A 19,448-nucleotide genomic window follows, 5' to 3' on the forward strand; every position below is an offset into this window, starting at 1 on the left:
TTTGATCCGACGCGAGCCGCACCGCGACAGCACGCGCGGTGATCGGCACTCGGCAGCGCGGCGGCACCGAGGCAGCACGCGGCAGCGCGCGACGCGCATGCGCGGCACACGCAGCGCCGAGCGCGAGCTCGAGCGCGAGGGCGGCACCGGCAGCGCGAGCTCGAGCGCTGGCAGCGGGGCGGCAGCGACGAGTGCGGCGAGGCAGCGGGCAGGGGCGGGGCAGGCGCAGAGGGGGGATTTCGAAATTTTTAAACTAAACGGGGTTGGCAGGTTGACCCGGCAACCTGCCGTTGTCAACCCGGACCCGGCCCGTTTTTTAAAACGGGTCAATTTCTGGAACCGAACCCGACCCGTTTTGAAATCAGAGTCGGGTCCAACCCGGATTTTCCAGGTCGGGTCCGGTCGATTTTAGTGTCGTGTCAAATATTGACACCCCTATGGACTAAAGTTAGGCATGAGATAGTTGAGAGATTAATGACTAAGACCAGTTAAGTGATTTACATGAGCATTACTTCTACTCCCTCTTGAGTTAAATGTCATTATTAATCTTCTGACACCCTTGAGTACTTGAGTAATATAAGTGACATTTTACTTCATCAATGATGCATACACCCAATATTGCTAGATTTAGGTAATCACTGTAATTTTGAATGAATTCTTGTTTTAAGTTTCGATGAAGTTAGTAATTATAAATTCTATGGGTGCTTAATGAACCTCTATATTAAAATTTAAGAAATTGAAATGGGGAAGATCAATTCAAGGTGGCCAAATTGCTATGGCGGCACATGTGCAACTGAAATGGAGCCACCATACAGATAAGTCACTCAAAATACGGCGGTTTTTTCCGGCGGTTTTGGTGGTACACTTGCGGTTTTCGAAAAAAGCGGCGGCTGTTATCAAACCGCCGAAAAAAATGCATAGGAACAATTTGTCGGCGGCTTAATTAGACGATGATTTTCCGGCGGCTTATACCGTGCGGTTATTACCCGCTTGTCGGCGGTGTTACCGTCCGTTGTGCGCCGGTCAAGTGACCGACGGACTTACGAACGGTCCTTCGAAACGACGGCATTGCCACGGTTCAGCGGCCGGCGTGCGTTTAGATCACTACGCCGGCATGCGTCGGTAAATGACTAGTAATAGCCGGCCGCCTGTAACCGCCGTTCGTACCGACGGGTTTCTAATAATCGCCGGTCATGACGCCGAATCGGAGATTCTAGTAGTGCACGCAATGCAAGCACTTGATTTGAAGATTCTGGAAGATTTGAATATTTGGCGTCAAGCTAAGCAGTGTTGAGGAGGCCCTTAAACGAGTGGCGCCAAACCAAATGAGTGCATTTTTATATAATCAGAAGGTATGGTTTTTTTTGGCTAGCTTAATTTCTTAATGTTTTATGTTAATGTTGTAATAATATAGTTAGATTATTCGCATAGGCTCTGAGTTATTATTGAAAGCTAAGCTGATTTATGTGCCGGAAATTTTTTTCATTTTTTCGTTTTTGTTGCAACATTACAGTTGAAATTTGTGAAATTCAGAGGAAATTGACAATTTCAACTATCTTGAGTGTTCTGAGATGACTACATTTATAAAATGGATTGAAAAATTTACAAGGAAAAATAATTTTAAAAATTATTGCAAAAAACAACCTTACTAACATTACATATTTGAAAGAAATAAAAACCATATAAATAAAAAATATGAGTGCAGTTTGAAAAAATATAAAATAATAATTAAAATTTTCTAAACAGACTTCTTAATCACAAATGTCTCTTACAGGAGTTCTAATATATGTTTTAATTTTAGATATTAAATTGGCAAGGCAAATCTAGATGCGATGGATTTGAAAATTACCCAAAGAATTATGGAGAAATATTGCTTTTAACAAGCTAAAGAATCATGAGTCTCTAAATTCTATTACGAAAATAATTAGAAAAAATAAATTTCATATGGAATAGTTCTGAATATATACTTAGAAAAATTTAATACCTGCAATACTTTTTTGACAGACTTTTTATGTACAACTTTATGGAAAACCCGTCCATCTGTCAGGGGCCCTCTCGCCCCATATACACATATAAGCCTGAGCAAAATTGTATTCGTAATTAATGATGTAATTACATTAATGCTAATTAACAACAATAAAAGTAACTAATTCATGCAAGTTTACCCATGCAGAGTGTCCCCGGTTTAATTGGCTTTGAAGAGAAAAGCATGCTTTTTAATTAGTTAGCCATAATGAAATAATTATTAATTAATCATTAGGAATTGCCTTTGATCATTAGCAATAATCAACTTAGGAGACTTTAATTCTTCCAATTGGACTGTGTTCCATTTTTAAGAACATGAATGAGTTTTTCCGTGAAAAATGTTTGTTTGGGTTGATTTATTAGTTTAAATGCAGAGGCGTAAACATAATTTTGAAGCATTTTAGTTGAATGAAAGTTAGTAGATTAAGTGGAACGAAATCCTATTTTGAGAGAAAGCATAAGTAATTCAAAATTAGTATATTCATCCTACTCCATTTATTCATTTTTTATAGATAATAAGTAAATAAGCGCTTTTTTTTTATGGAAACAATTAAGTAATTTACATTAGAAGAAAATAATTTTTTAATTTTCAAATTTATTTTGTCTAGTTATTATTTGGATAGATCTTAGCAATTAGTATACACATACCTCGTAATTAGAAGTATATTAGTATTGAAAATGAGGATAGATGAGTTGGGCAGAGCTCCACTGTCGGGTAGTTTGCCTTTTAAACACTGTATATTAGTTAAATTATTAAGTTTTCTCAACTATATAAATTATTATTAAAGAAATTAGTTATTATACAAGCATGCACAATTTTGTTATTATTGTCTGCCGTAATAATTATTTAGTAGTTAATCTTTTTCCTCTAAAATATTTCTCATGTTATTTCGTATAATGTTACCAAAATAATTATCATAATTGGGTAACGAAGTCAAAAAAAAGCTTTATTTTACTACAAACAAATTTTAAAAAAATGATGGTAAGAAATATAATTTTATTTAAAAAATCGAACTTGTATTTACGAAAATTAAAATATGTTGATTATAAAAATATATAAGAATTAATTATGTTAAAAATATATAAATTCCAGAATATTTTTTTCCTACATTTTTATTGGATTTAAGAATAACTCTGATTACATTTAAAAGAAGTATGTATAATTGTTTTAATTAGGAATTTAGCAAAATTAATATTTATGAAAACTTAATTGAACATATTTTCACCCCTTATCCAATATGTTAACTGTTGTGGTCCTTATAATGAATTTTTAAAGTTTGTTATTAACTTTTTAATGGCATTTAAATTTAGAAAAAATACGAATTTTAGAGTAGAATTAAAATATGACAAATAAAATTAGAATAGAGGCTTCAATTTAAAAATTACTTTATCATAGTTATATAAGATTTTTCAATATTTAATTTACTTTTCTGTTAGTGTATTAAATGTTAAAACTCAAATATCTGCCTTGTATATATTTTTTTTAAGATATTTTCAACTTCCATACGATGATGAAAATTTGGAATCTTTAACGAATTTATTTCAAAAATTGTGTCTCAGAGCTATTAGATATACAAAATATCAATATAATAATGTTATATTTTAAAAAATTGTCATACTCCGTGGTTAATATAGGAAAATAATGAAATCAACGATATCATTAATATGAGCAAAATATTGTTAAGAAAAAATATTACACTCATGATTAAAAAGGTTAATTTTTGTTAATGAGTGAGCCAATATAGTATCAATCATAATTAGTACTCATGATCAATAGGTATTAATTTTGTTCAAAAAAACCCATAAGATATGATTAGACTGTATTCTGGGTAATTAATCTTGATATAATAGTAGTTATTAAATAACGGTTCTTATGTTGATAGTATGTCTCGATTATATGCTGTTTTATCATTTCTTAATGGGCTTTGTTGGACCATCTATGCTCTTATCCGCTTTGATCTATACATTACAGTAAATAAAATCTCTCTCACTTTATTTTTTTTCATTAAAACACTAATTGATCATGCAATGCTGAATAATCTGAGAAAACTACTTTAGTAATTTTTATGATGTCTTTACTTTTTTGTTGCAGATTCCCAATGTTCTTGGCTTATTATTTTCCATAACTCAATTAGTATTACAAGCATTATACTATAAGTCGACCAAGAGACAAATAGCTGAGAGGAAGTTGAAGGGAGAAGTGGGGCTCACTGATGTTGTCATCGATGATAGCGTGAAGGTGTCACCCATCGTATCTTCTCCTAAAATCGAAGAACCAACAACAAATAGTGAATAAATAAGAAAAGACTTTTGGTGTGAGGTTTTTCATTTTTTTTTTTTTTTCATATTCATCCAAATGTAAAGTTGTTTGATTGTGAAGAGTTTGTTAATCCCATTAAAAAAATTTGTATTTTTTTTCGAGTTAATTCTTAATTATTTTTTTTTCATTGTTTTGTTCATTTATGTTTTGGACATAACATTGTTGGTTGTATACTAGTTTTCATTTGTTTAATAGAGAACTTATGTGTTGGAACCTAAATTGTTCGTGTATTACCCCCAAACTTTGTTAAAAATATTATGTGAAGGGAAGAAATTTTTCTAGTGGAGCATTGGTCTTCTCTAAATGAGCTTTAGTTTTCAAGATTGATTATCAAGGAATCATCGCGTCCCAAGTTTCATGTTTGTTCCTCCTCTTCCTAAACTAATTATTAAGAAGATCATTGCAAATGATTAAATATTAATCTTTTAAAAATGTATTAATGAGATAATTTATATGTAAAAATTTGTTAATTTTTAATGGAATTAATTATTAAAGAATGGAGCTTGTCGACGTTGAATTAGCTAATGAACAAGTTGCTTCTCATGAGTTTTTGGATGAGGGGTCGGCCATGAATATGTTGATGTCGGCCGAGGAGATATAAAGGTTGGTTGAGTTAATACCGTGGAGCATATGATTGAACTCAGCCAACCCTTCTCAAAAAAAAAAAAAATCAACAAATATGAAGTGAAGGACTAAAGTTAGGCAAGAGATTGTTAAAAGATTAAAAATTAAGATCAACTAAATGACTTCCATGTGTATTACTTCGTCTACTCCCTCTTCAACTAAATGTTATATTACTCTCCTTGAGAAGCCCTTGAGTGATATAAATGATAATTTATTGCTTCTAGCATCTTCAAAGAAGATCACTTGAATGATGATTAATAAATGTAAGTCACAAACGTGCCCATTATAAGAAGATTTTCAATATTCACACTACAACTTTCAATTGACCGAAGGAATTATTGAAAGTTTCCCTCCTGTGAATATATGAGGAGTTCATTTTTCAAGTTAGTTTAAATAAGTCGGCCTTTCATGGATGAATATGAAATTAAGAAAGGTAATCTCTTCAATAGCTGACTTAGACTAGAAAATCATTGAAGCTAACTTTAATGTGGAAGTCAATTCAAGCAAGAAATGCATGGAGTCTGCTAGATCAAGCTAGTTCTTATCAAGCAATGAGCTTGTATTAAAATACTTATTGATAATGACAAGATTCCCATGAAGTGGGTTGCAATCTCCCTTACCAATCTTTTCTTAGTTCAATTTTCTCATATGAAAAGTGGGATAAAAGTAGTCCTCACTTGATATTTATGAAGAAGATAATACGACTATACCCGATCTATGGATTTAAAGAATATAACATCAAAAATTCACAAACTAAAAGAAAATAAATTTAAAATTCAAAATTTAATGTTTTAAGAAGATTTGCATTTAACGTTGATAGGACCTGCTTCGATTATGCCACCTTTCCTTTTGCTAAAAGCTAAATTTAAGACCCTTTGGATCCCCTTTATGCTTCCATGGTTTCTTCTCTTACCCCTCTTCCACTCTCAAATTATTTCCAACCAACTTTCTTTGTTAGGTATAGTGGCAGCCGTGATTAAGAGTAATAAGGCCTTCATTTCCATCATGCATAAGTCAAGAGTAAAAAATGACGATTGTGAATATCCATTTCACTTAGCTTCAATTTGTTATCGAGCTTCTTACAAAATTTGCATCATGAAAAAAGGGTACCTCCTCTAAATATTCTCCTCTAGAACACTTAAATAAATACCAATAGTCAAAGAAGAAATAAAGTCGAAAGGATAAATGGGTTCTTTAACCCGCTTGAAGTGTAATCGACTCATTATCATTACCAACTTGTTGGACACTCATCAATAAGTTAAATCAAGGAATCACTAACTCATTAACTAATTTTTTCATCGATATTTCTTTCAAAGTCACTCGATTATTAAAGATGATGTTCGATGTATCCCAGAAGTCATTAGCCCTGCCCTATTCACTTGCCATGTAAATGTCAATGTGATGTTCATCATGACTACACTAATCATGCAATTAATAAAATTAAGGAAGGTTAGGATCATCATAATTTTATTAGATTAGCACATAGTGTGTGATTTAGAGTGACATATTTGCACATGCCACCAATGCCATATTCAAGGCATAGTCTCAAAGTAACCTTTAAATTTGCTTCACCCTACTAGAATTTATTGGCCTTTTGAGAACTGAGGTATAAAAATTTATCATTGGACATATTGATCCTCCTTGTAACCGATGTCATCTACCCGAATGTTACCAACTCACTAAAAATGTAATTGACTCATCATCATTATCAACTCGTTTGCCATTGAATAAGTTAAATTATGGAATTACTAACTCATCATATAATTTTTGCACTGATATTCCTTTCAAAGTCATCCGATTGCTAAAGATGATATTCAATATCTCCCATGAGCCATTATTCCTACCTCATTCTTTCAAAATTATTTTGTGTTGACACCGGATGTAGCTCTATATTCAGAGGCAAATTCGGTGCAGCCACATCAGCGATACCGAGTCGCAATACCGAGTAATACCGAGCTGTGGTACTAGCGAAGGGATGATGTGGCATATTCTGGTTGGACTCTGGACGTCGTTTGGTATCTGCACATAATATTTTTTTCCTATTCTTATACCATTCTACCTGAAGTATAAAGATGGATAGATTCACAAACTAACATCAAATTGACTACCCATACACAAATGATTTATCTAAGGCTTTAAGAAGAAATTTATCCAGCTACCCTTATAAGTAGTGTAAGAAACAGAGAAGGTCAGACTAACAGAGCAAAAAAAAAAGAAGAAGAGAAAGAGAAATAGTTGTATTCTAATAATGATAACATGATACAAATACACATATATATAGACTATAAGTGAATACAAGACACGACATAGATGGTGATGTGGATAGTTCGTTAACATGTCCCCTCAAACTAAGCATTCATCAGTTGAATGGCTAGTTTGAGTCGTAGGTCAGTGAAGCGAGCTGGAGAAAAAGGTTTGATGAGAATGTCAGCTATTTGATATGTAGAATTTATATGAATGTTGTTAATTTCATCAAAGTTAAGATGTTGATGAATAAAGTGATAATCAATATCAATGTGTTTTATTCTTGCGTGAAAAACCATTTTTTTTAGCCAAAGCAATAGTGGAGATATTATCGCAGTGAATAACTGTTGGAGAGTGTTTGTGGATCTGAAGTTCTTGAACAAGACCACGAAGCCATAGTACATCCAAAGTAGTTGATAAGAGCGATTGATACTCAGCTTCAGTATATTATTTGGCAAGTATAACTTACTTTTTGACGGAACAAGATATGAGGTTGTTGCCCAAGAATATGTAGAAATCATAACTCAATTTTCAGTTAGTCGTGTCTGATGCCCAGCCCATATCAACATAAGCTCTGAGCTGAAGATCTCCTATGGTGAGAGGAATACCAAAGGTTATAGTGCCTTTGATGTAGCGTAGGAGACGTTTGAGTGCTTGAAAGTCTTGATTAGTTGGAGCTTGCATATGTTGGCAGATAGAATTAGTGGCAAAAGCGATGTATGGTCGAGTGATCGATAGGTATTGAAGTGAGCCAATAAGTCAGAGGTAGAGTTTAGGATTGAAAAAAGGTTGAATGGAGCTGGAGCAATGGTTGGTCTTCGGTGCGATAGTGGTCGGTGCGGGCTTAGAGTCTGCAAATCTTAGAGATTATAGCAACTATGTGGCGTAGTGAGCCTGATTGAGAAAAAGCCTAAATTTGTATGAAGAACCTATACGCCGAGGAATAAGGAAATTTGACCAAGTTGTTTGAGAGCAAATTGAGACTTCAATTTATTGAGAAGAGATTGAATTTTTGGTTGATCGTTTCCTATGAAAAGAATGTCATCAACGTAAATTAGTATGTAAATTTGAATATTGTTGTGTTGAAATAGAAGTAAAGATGGGTCGGAATGATTGAACCCAAAGCCAAGGTTGAGAAGAAAGTTGATAAACTTCTGAAACCATCATCGAGGTGCTCGTTTGAGACCATATATAGATTTTTGAAGTTTGCAAACCAGGTGTGGAGATTGATCATCCACAAATCCAGGAGGTTGTCGCATATAAACATCGTTATAAACTACAGGAAAACAGCTCATTTCCGACAGAATTTCCGGCAAAAGTAAATTCGTCGCAAATACCGGCGGATTTCTGACGGAAATTTTCCAACGATTTTCCGACAAATTTTTTGACTGGTTTTCCGACGGATTTTTTTCCAAGGACATTTCCGGTGAATTTCCGACATAAATTAAAAAATTAAGTTATATTGTAATAACTTATTGTCAAATTAAATATTTTTTATTTTAAAATATGACTTAACTTATTGAATTTACTAACTTAAATTATAATAAAATAATCCAGCGGAAAATTCGTCAGAAATTCACCGGAAATGTTTCTTGTGAATTAATCTGAGCCGAAAGTTCTTTTCCGACGCGCGTGAAACCGGTGCAAATTTTTCCGCCGGAAATGCAATTTTCTAACGATTTTGGCCATTTTCCGACGAAAATGGACGCCGGAAAATGAAGTTTTTCCTGTAGTGTTAGGAATATCTCCATGGAGGAAGGTGTTGGACACATCCAATTGAAGCATTGGCCAGTTACGGTGAAACGCTAAAGTGAGGATAACACAAATTGTTGGCATTTTGGTGACGGGACTAAAGATTTTTATGTAATTGATGCCTAGTTGTTGATTGTATCCTTGAGCCACGAAATAAGCTTTGTATTGATGTACTTGACCATTAGGGAGACATTTTGTTTTAAATGTCCATTTATAGCCAAGAATGGATTTGTTGGGAGGAGGAGGCCCCAGAGACCAAGTGCCTTGATGTTGAGAGCTTGAAACTTCTCAGACATGGTAGGACGCCAGTGTTGGAGTTTGACAACTTTGGAGTAGTTATGGGAGTGATAGGAGATTTAGTGGTGGCCGAGAGAGTGAAATTATGTTTGGGCTTGGAAATACCTAATTTAAGATGAGTTTGCATAAGGTGAGTAGGAATGTATGTGGAGGAATTCGAGATACTGATATAAGTTGAAATAGGACTGGTATGAGAGGGTGTGGGGGAGAGAGAACTAGGCAAGTTGGTATCAGGTATAGGAGGAACCATGATAGACCTGTTGGTTGGTTCGGGAATAGTGGTAGGAATGAAGGAAGGGATAAGAAGTGAAGGTGACGTATAGGAGTTGTTAACAGAATAAGAGTACACATAATTGATTTGGGAAGATTTGAAAGGAAAGATATTTTCATGGAACATGACATGTGTTGGTTGGTTCGGGAATAGTGGTAGGAATGAAGGAAGGGATAAGAAGTGAAGGTGACGTATAGGAGTTGTTAACAGAATAAGAGTACACATAATTGATTTGGGAAGATTTGAAAGGAAAGATATTTGAACTTTCAATGACATGTCGAGAGATATGAGTTTTACCAGTGATCATGTCGTAACACTGATATCCTTTATGAACCGATGAGTACCTATGAAAATGCATTTCTGAGAGCTAGGAAATAGTTTGTCGGAGGCGTATGGTTGCAGCCAAGGAAAGCAAAGACACCCAAAATCTCGAAGATGGTAATATGTTGGGGGCTTGCCGTGAAGTAGTTGATATGGAGTCTGAAGAGAAATGATTTTTGAAGGAAGATGAATTACAATATAATTTGTTGTGGTTATTGCCTCAGCCCAAAATTTGTTGGGAAGGTTAGAAGCATGTAAGAGAGAACGAGTAAGATCGAGAAGATGCATGTGTTTGCGTTCGGCAGTGTCATTTTGTTCTGGAGTATGAGGCCAGCTAATTTGATGAGTGATTCCTTGTTCATAAAGGAAGTTTTTGAAGGTGTTACTCATAAATTCTCCACTCCCATCAGATCGAAAGAAGCGAGGTGTTGTGTGGAAGTGGTTCTGAATAAGGGTGCAAAAGTGCTAAAAATTCAGAATAGTTTCCTTTTTAGAATGCATTAGATAAAGCCAAGAAAAATGAGTAAAATCATCAATGAACACAACATAATATTTGAACCCAGCTTAAGATTGGTGAGGGGCGAGACCCCAAATGTCTAAGTGAATCAAATTAAAAGGTTAAGATGAAACAGTAACACTTTTATTGAATGGTAATATGTGGCTTTTAATTTGGCCACATTACATGACGTACAAACAAAAGAAGGAGATATAGAAGAAATTTTGGAAATTCGATGAGCAAGTACCGAGAGAGATCTTTGATGGGGATGTCCAAGTCTAGCATGCCATAGTTGCGGAGGAGTGGTGGCTTGTAGAGCAGTCTCAGACTTGGTACAAGATAGCTGAAACTGATATAGGCCATTATGCAGATGACTAAGAAGAAGAGGTCTATTGTCCTTGAGGTCCTTGATCACAAAACTATTAGCATCGAAACAAATAGAAACAAAATTATCATAAGTTTGGAAACAAATATTAGATTGTGTGTGAGGGAAGGGACGTGAAGTAAGTGGCAAAGACGAAGCTTACGAGTTGTGTCCGATAAAGGTAGCAAGCCTTGAACGGAATTTTGAATTTGCAAGGAATTGTCGTTAGCTGTGGGCACTGTTTCGGATCCCTGGTAAAAAGCAGATTAATAAATATTTGTGTTGTCTGGAGTAAGATGGGTTGTGGCACCGAAATCAAGAACCCAGTCTTGAGTAGCAGTGGAAGGAGACCAAGCCATTAGTGCACGAGTCATCCAAAAAATTGTTGGAGCGTACTTAAAATTACAGCGATACCAGCAGTTGATAACAACATGTTCTACATATTTGGCAAGTTGGGCGAGAGATAGAATGGGAAGGTTGTGAAGGAGGAGAGACGGGAAGGCGAGAGAATGTATTCTTGCCTTTAAACAATCGTCGCTGGCCACGTCTCCGAGCTAAAGAGGCAGTGTTAGTGTAAAGGAAAATTGTTTTGGTGGAAGAAATGGAATTTAAGAGGTGTTCTTGTTAGATGTTGATCTCTTCGCTATAAAGGAGAGAAAGGAGAGTGTAAAGATCGATGGGGTGAAGAGAGGTTCGAATCGCCGATTTGAAGGAGTTATATGTGTGTGGTAGCCCATTGAGGATATAAAGAATAATATCTTTCGTGTCGATTTTAGAACCAGAGGCAGCTATGTTGTCGACGACTGTCTTGATTTGAGCGAGGTATTGTTGTATAGTTGAGTTTTTCATCTTGATATTGCGAAGTTCGTTCTTGAGTTGGATAACTCGAGAATGGTTAGTGGGCTGCAATCGGCGTTCAATAACCGACTAGATCTCATGAATGGTGTTGGAGGAAAGAACATACAGAAGAATCGAAGGCGAGATGGTTGAGCAAAGTGCAGAAATGATGTTGTTGTTGATCAAGCGCCATAGCTTGTAATCGGAGCTAGCGCTATCAACCGGAGTTGGAGTTTTGCCCGTTAAGTGTCCAACAAAACCATTAACCATAAAGTGTTGGAGCAATTGAAGACGTCAGATCGCGTACATGTCGGAGGTAAGCAGAGTGGGAACGATATTCTTGATGTTTGAAATCAAGAATTTTAGAGGTAGGGGAATAACAAGATTAGAAAGAGAAGTTAGATAGTGGAGGAAGAGGATGGGAGGGATGCTGTCGATTCTTGATCTCCCATGGTAAATCTCTGATACCATGTAACAAACGGAGAAGGGCAGACGAACAGAGCAAAACATAAAGAAGAGAAAGAGAAATTGTTGTATTCTAACAATGATAACAGGTTACAAATACACATATATATAGACTATAAGTGAATACAAGACACGACATAGATGGTGACGCGGTCATTTCGTTTGCTGGAAGTAAATTGTAAAATGCATTAAAAAAATCGTAGATGATGCTCGAAGATCTTATATGCTTGGGATTATGACAGAAAAATATATTATCAAAATAATTAAGTAAACCTAATATAAATAATTAAAAATTTGATTGTGTGTGTGTAAAAAAAAAAAATTTTGTGTGTGTGTGTTTTTTTTCAGAATTTCATACTTGGAAAAAAATATCATTCATGCAAGCAATTAAACATCAAGAATTTTGAATGTAAAAAAAAAAACAGTCATTTGGCAGCTTGATAAATCATGGGAAAGCTATTATTTTATTCTCTCACCTAATGGCCGTCAGATTTTAGAGCATAACTACAAAAGTTGTACACGCCCAAACAAATTCAACAGCAGAGACCAATTCATTTTATATAAATTATAAATAAGACTCATGCCCGTGTGAGTGACGCAAACGTATATACGCAATATAATAAACTACGAAAAGCTCAACAAGAGTCTTTAAACAGAGAAATTACTTCTTAACATTTTTGGTTCAACGCTGCGTAAAAAATTATAAAATTTCAGCTTCCTCCTCAACCACGCAGAGTTAGAGAGAGAGAGGTAAATTAAAAATTTTATCCATTATAAAAGCTCAATTAATATCCTCCTTAATCTGCAATATCCACTAATCAATCATTTCTCTTAATCTCTCTCTCTTCATTTCCTTTCCTTCTTCTCTTCTTTTAAAGATCCACAAATATGATTTCTGCGGGCACTTTACGCACCATCGTCGGAATAGTCGGCAATGTCATTGCTTTAGGACTCTTCCTCTCTCCATTGTAAGTCATGGCATCACATAACTTTTCAAAATTGGATCTAGCTAGAAAACTTGAGGCAGCTAATCCTTTCTTTTTAATTATCAAGAAAAAAAGTACTATTTTAATTTTTTTAATTATTATTATCAAATTTTTTTCAATTTTATATGATTATTATTGAATTTTAATAATCTTTTGGATTTAGGCCAACATTTATTAGGATTATGGAAGAAAAAATCAGTAGATGAGTTCTCAGTTATACCGTATTATGTAGCGACGCTTTTAAATTGCATGTTGATGGTGTTATATGGGCTACCTATTGTGCACCAAACAGTACTCTAGTTCTCACCATAAATTGCGCTGGGGCTGCCATAGAGATTGCTCACGTCATCCTCTACCTAGTCTTCTCTAATGGCCAAAGCGATTTAAGGCATGCTTCTCTTCTTAGGTGACTTGGTATTCGTCGCCGTTGTCGCTGTTATTGTGCTCATCGTTTTTCACACGCGATGAACGCCGCTTCTCTTGTTGTCGGTATCCTATGTGTCATCTTCTGCATCATAATGTATCTCGCTCCTCTCTCCGTCATGGTACGTAGATCAGCTCGTGCACATACATAAATATTAATTGCATGGACATGCATGCATTTTTACTGATTTTGTAGTGTTATTTTATGTGGTGCAGAAAATGGTTATCAAAACGAAGAGTGTGGAGTACATGCCGCTCTCCTTATCGGTTGCTTCATTTCTTAATGGGCTTTGTTGGACCATCTATGCTCTTATTCGCTTTGATCTATACATTACAGTAAATAAAATCTGTCACTTTAGTTTTTTTCATTAAAACACTAATTAGCATGCAATGCTCAAATAATATGAGAAAACTATTTAAGTAATTTGTCTAATGACTTTAATTTTTTGTTGCAGATTCCCAATGTTCTTGGCCTATTATTTTCCATAACTCAATTAGTATTACAAGCATTATACTATAAGTCGACCAAGAGACAAATAGCTGAGAGGAAGTTGAAGGGAGAAGTGGGGCTCACTGATGTTGTCATCGATGATAGCGTGAAGGTGTCACCCATCGTATCTTCTCCTAAAATCGAAGGGCCAACAACAAATAGTGACTAAATAAGAAAAGACTTTTGGTGTGAGGTTTTTTTTTTATATATATTCATCCAAATGTAAAATTTTTTGATTGTGAAGAGTTTGTCAATCCCATTAAAATAAAAAAGGAAAAATTTGTATTTTTTTTTTTCAAGTTAATTCTTAATTTTTATTTTTGTCATTGTTTAGTTCATTTATGTTTTGGACATGGCATTGTTGGTTGTATCCAAGTTTTCATTTGTTTAATAGAGAACTTATGTGTTGGAAACGAAATTATTCGTGTATTACCCTCAAAGTTTGTTAAAAATATTGTGTGAAGGGAAGAAATTTTTCTTGTGGAGCATTGGTCTTCTCTAAATGAGCTTTAATTTTCAAGATTGATTAACTAAACTCCACCTCTAACTCTCTATTTATAGCTTTAGGAATGATCTTGGGGTTCCATAAGCTTAGATACTTATGGGAATTAAATAATTTGTTATAAAAGCTCTTTATTAACTATTTTCTTGCATGCTTGTTTAATAATAGATTTCAAGAAATTAATTAAATTTTGCCCTTCCTTCTTACTCTCACTATCCCTTTCAATGGAGAAATATTTTATGAATTTTACACTAGCCTTCGCATAAATTCATCTTTCATGGCTCTCCAATCCTATGTGAATGGACGTCCCGTCGAAATTATATATTAGGACTGTCAAGAGCTTTTGCTACTTTCCACCACAGGGGATAAACTCCATACCTTGTATTCTGATCCTGACTACGATTGGGCTCCGGCCAATCACTTTCTAAGAAACACTAATGCTCACTTTCATGTTGGAGAGTCTAGCACCTTACTCAAAGATGCTTGGAGACAATCCAGCATATACTTCGCACCTCAATTCTTCCAAAAGCTGGTGATCGCGTTCATATCACTTCTCTTCTTTCTATCACCACTTTTTATATTTTGGTCCGTCGTGAATTCAATGCCACTGATTTGATTTTTCACTACATTGAGCATCTAACTAGTATTTGATATCCAGGATATAGAAGGAATCCCAATCTTTCCCTAGGACATATCATTGCCTTAATTTATCTTAGAATCAAAATACAACCTTCAATATCCTGCCACACCAAATTTTTAGCCGCCTTCTACTCAAACAACTCCTTCCACGTTATTTACAGTACTCATCTCCACCCGGGAAACGAGGAAGCTGAGTGAGCTGAGGATGAGGCAGCTCCTGCACCTGCTCCGCTCTGCCAGCACTCTCACCTAGATCAGTTGGTGGAGTGAATCTACCAGTGGGAGACACAGTTCGAGACCTACGTTATTACGCAGGAGCAGCAACATACTGAGGACGTTGCTCATTTTGACTCTTACGTGGCTCACCAGCAGCACCAGCATGACTAGGATATGGCCTGGCTTGGGGAGCAGTTTGCGACTCTTTCCAATTACTTTCAGCCACATCCACCACCACCTCCTCCTCCTTCGGATGATCAGGGGTCATCCTTCTTTTAGTTTGCTTGTTTTTGTGTGATGTTGTTTTTTCTTTTAATGTTGTTATTCTGTTTAATAGTTTTTGTTGTGTTTCTTTTTTCCTTCTTCTTTTTATGATGTCAAAAGGGGGAGTAGTTGTATATACTAGTTTGTATTGTTCTAGTTTGTTATATTTTTATGTTAGTTAGTTGAACTATTTAAACTGTGTTTGTTTTTTCACCTATTTCCTTTAAAACTACTTTGAACTACTTCAATTATTTTTTTTTGTTTACCATCATTAAAAAGAGGGAGATTATTATGAATCTGGTTTAAGAGAATATGATTTTGATGATAGCAAACACTTCTATTTTTCTACGATTGTCTTGCCTACTAACATTTCAAGTTCACAAGATCAAACTGCAATTTGAACCAGCTCAAGATTGGGTGCACTAGGACTGAGTTAGTATGTAAACTTTTCCCTTTCTTAAGTCTATTATAAATGATGTGGTTTCTGATGCTAAGTAACCTTGCACACACACACTTGCGGGAATTTTTCTGACTGTTTTAAAGTTTTTTGTTTTTTCTCACATCGTTCGAGACGATCCAAAAATCGGCCTGGATGATCAGTTAAAAATAAAAACCCTAATTAGGACATCATGGTTAAGGCAGCCATCATTAAGCACATCATCCTAGACGATAGGCTCAAATTAGAAAGAATCACTCGCTAGATCTATTTAGGTATTATTTATTTTTGGACATCATTCAAAACATAGTCTTGGACGATGCAACACAATCATGCCTAAATTAATCTAGTAATTAAAGAAAACAATTAAGGTTTGATTGCTATATCATATCATCCTTGACGATTACAGGATCGGCCGGGAAGGAAGATCCGTTCACAAACCTTAGTTATCCCTGGATGACCAAACATCGAACAGTTGTTATTCACGGCGATGCTCTAGACGATTTTCACGGATTTGAACTAATAGTCTGGGACGATCGTGAGATTGGCCTGGACGATCAAGCTATTTTTTTATTGTACAGACATCCATTCAGTGCGATTGTCTGGACGATATTCAATGATTTGTACTGATCGTATAGGAAGATATTCTATCGACCTGGATGATATGAAGAAAAACCTTCTAATCGTCCCAAATCATCCTGGCTGATCGAGCTTAATTTACATTGATCGTACAGGACGATAAAGTTAGTTTGTTGCAATTAAGAGCTATTATGAAGCACTTCTATTTAAGACCTTTTGTTCTACTCAAGATAGTATCTTTTGCTGATGTTCTGACCTAAGAGAGCCAAGAGAAAAGAGAGAGCAAGGGAGAGAGAGAGAGGATCTTGTGAGGGAGAGTTTGTGAGGGGTTTCACAAAGGTTGCTCCAAGCAAGGGTTAGTCATCATCATCTCCAGTCGTCGTCATTACTTCCTTGGGGATTCTAAAGAGGACTACTTCAGCATCTGATCAAAGTTTCCTGCCTGCTTCAGGAGGAAGCAAAAGGAGTTGGGTTCTCTATTTGCTTCTGGAGGCTAGAAAGCAAATGGAGTTGGGTTCTCTGCCTCACCTGGGTTGGTAAAAAGGAGGTTTATAAAGGGTTCTCCGCTTTGTTATGGGGGGAAAAAGAGAGACACTGAGTTTAGAGCAATACTCATATGGCCCCTTCGAGGAGTGGACGTAGGTCATGTTGACCGAACAACTATAAATTTTTGTGTTCTTTATTACTGCTTCTACATTTAATTTATACACTTTGGTTTCTATGGTGAATCTTGGTTTTTATTTTAAGATTGTGTTTTGATCGAAAGAGTTTTTAAAATACCAATTCACCCCCTATTGGTTAGCCTTAGGACTAGTTCATAAGGGCTTAACATCCCTATCGATTTTCAAGTGCCATCAGTGCACTTACAATACCATTCTACCTGAAGTATAAAGATGGATAGATTCACAAACTAACATCAAATTAACTACCCATAGAAAAATGATTTATCTAAGGCTTTAAGAAGAAATTTATCTAGCTACCCTTATAAGTAGTGTAAGAAACGGAGAAGGGCAGACAGATAGAGCAAAACAAAAAGAAGAGAAAGAGAAATAGTTGTATTCTAATAATGATAACATGTTATAAATACACATATATATAGACTATAATGAATACAAGACACGACATAGTTGGTGATGTGGATAGTTTGTTAACATGTCCCTTCAAACTAAGCATTCATCAGTTGAATAGCTAGTTTGAGTCGTAGGTCAATGAAGCGAGCTAGAGAAAAAGGTTTGGTGATAATGTCAGCTATTTGATCTATAGAATTTATGTGAACGATGTTGATTTCGTCGGAGTTAAAATGTTGATGAATGAAGTGATAATCAATATCAATGTGTTTTGTTCTTGCATGAAAAACTAGGTTTTTAGCCAGAGCAATAGCGGAGATATTATCGCAGTGAACAACTGTTGGAGAGTGTTGGTGGATCTGAAGTCTTGAACAAGACGACGAAGCCATAGTACATTCAAAGTAGTCGATGAGAGCAATCGATACTCAGCTTCAATAGATGATTTGACAACTATAACTTGCTTTTTGACGGACCAAGATATGAGGTTATTGCCCATGAATGTGCAGAAACCATAAATCAATTTTTAGTTACTTGTGTCTGATGCCCAGCCCGTATCAGTATAAGCTCTGAGCTGAAGATTGCCTATGGTGAGAGGAATACCAAAGGTAATAGTGCATTTGATGTAGCGTAGGAGACGTTTGAGTGCTTGAAAGTCTTGATTGGTTGGAGCTTGCATATGTTGGCAGATATAATTAGTGGAGAAAGCAATGTATGGTCGAGTGATCAATAGGTATTGCAGTGAGCCAATGAGTCAGAGGTAGAGTTTAGGATCGGTAAAAGGTTGAATAGAGCTAGAGCAATGGATGGTCTTCGGTGTGATAGGGGTTAGTGCTGGCTTAGAGTATGCAAATCCTATAGATTATAACAGCTTTGTGGCGTAGTGAGTCTGATTGAGAAAAAAGCCTAAATTTGTATGAAGAACCTGTATGCCAAGGAATAAAGAAATTTGACCAAGTTGTTTAAGAGCAAATTGAGACTGCAGTTTATTGAGATAAAATTGAATTTTTAGTTGATCGTTTCCTATGACAAGAATGTCATCAACGTAAATTAGTATGTAAATTTGATTATCGTTGCATTGAAATAGAAGTAAATAAGGGTCGGAACGACTGAACCGAAAGCCAAGGTTGAGAAGAAAGTTGTTAAACTTCTGAAGCCATTACAGAGGTGCTCGTTTGATACCATATATAGATTTTTGAAGTTTGCAAACCAGGTGTGTAGATTGACCATCCAAAAATCCAGGAGGCTGTCGCATATAAACATCGTTAGGAAGATCTCCATGGAGGAAGGTGTTGGACACATCCAATTGAAGCATTGGTCAGTTACGGTGAAATGCTAAATTGAGGAGAACACAAATTGTTGGCATTTTGGTGACGGGACTTATAAAGATTTCTGTGTAATTGATGCCCAGTTGTTGATTGTATCCTTAAGCCACAAGATGAGCTTTGTATCGATGTACTTGACCATTAGGGAGACATTTTGTTTTAAATGTCCATTTACAACGAAGAATGGGTTTGTTGGGAGGAGGAAGCCCAAGACACCAGGTGCCTTGACATTGAGAGCTTGAAACTCCTCAAACATGACAATACGCCAGTGTTGGAGTTTGACAGCTTTGGAGTAGTTATGGGAGTTATAGCAGATTTAGTGGTGGCTGAGAGAGTGAAAATGTGTTTGGGTTTGGAAATACCTGATTTAAGATGAGTTTGCATAGGGTGAGTAGAAATGTATGTGGAGGAATTCAGGATACTGATATAAGTGGAAATATGATTAATATGAGAGGGTGTGGGGGGAGAGAGAACTCGATAAGTTGGTATCAGGTATAGAAGGAACCAT

The 19,448-nt window shown here is 35.8% G+C and overlaps 1 protein-coding gene and 1 pseudogene across 1 annotated transcript in view; both read left to right on the top strand.

Annotated features, from left to right (window-relative positions):
- Window positions 1–11,704, top strand: part of LOC114581367 (bidirectional sugar transporter SWEET4-like) — a 22,812-nt gene extending 11,108 nt beyond the window's left edge. Inside the window, exons 4-5 of the mRNA XM_028701348.1 lie at window positions 4,118–4,264; window positions 11,579–11,704. Of these exons, the coding sequence (XP_028557181.1) occupies window positions 4,118–4,264; window positions 11,579–11,704 (273 nt within the window). The remainder of the gene's footprint in view (window positions 1–4,117; window positions 4,265–11,578) is intronic.
- Window positions 11,705–12,904: 1,200 nt separating this feature from the next.
- LOC110116699 lies at window positions 12,905–14,084 on the top strand (annotated as a pseudogene).
- The last annotated feature ends 5,364 nt before the right edge of the window (window positions 14,085–19,448 follow it).

Source organism: Dendrobium catenatum, unplaced genomic scaffold (assembly GCF_001605985.2).
Source record: "Dendrobium catenatum unplaced genomic scaffold, ASM160598v2 fragScaff_scaffold_1679, whole genome shotgun sequence".
NCBI classification, from domain to species: Eukaryota; Viridiplantae; Streptophyta; class Magnoliopsida; order Asparagales; family Orchidaceae; genus Dendrobium; species Dendrobium catenatum.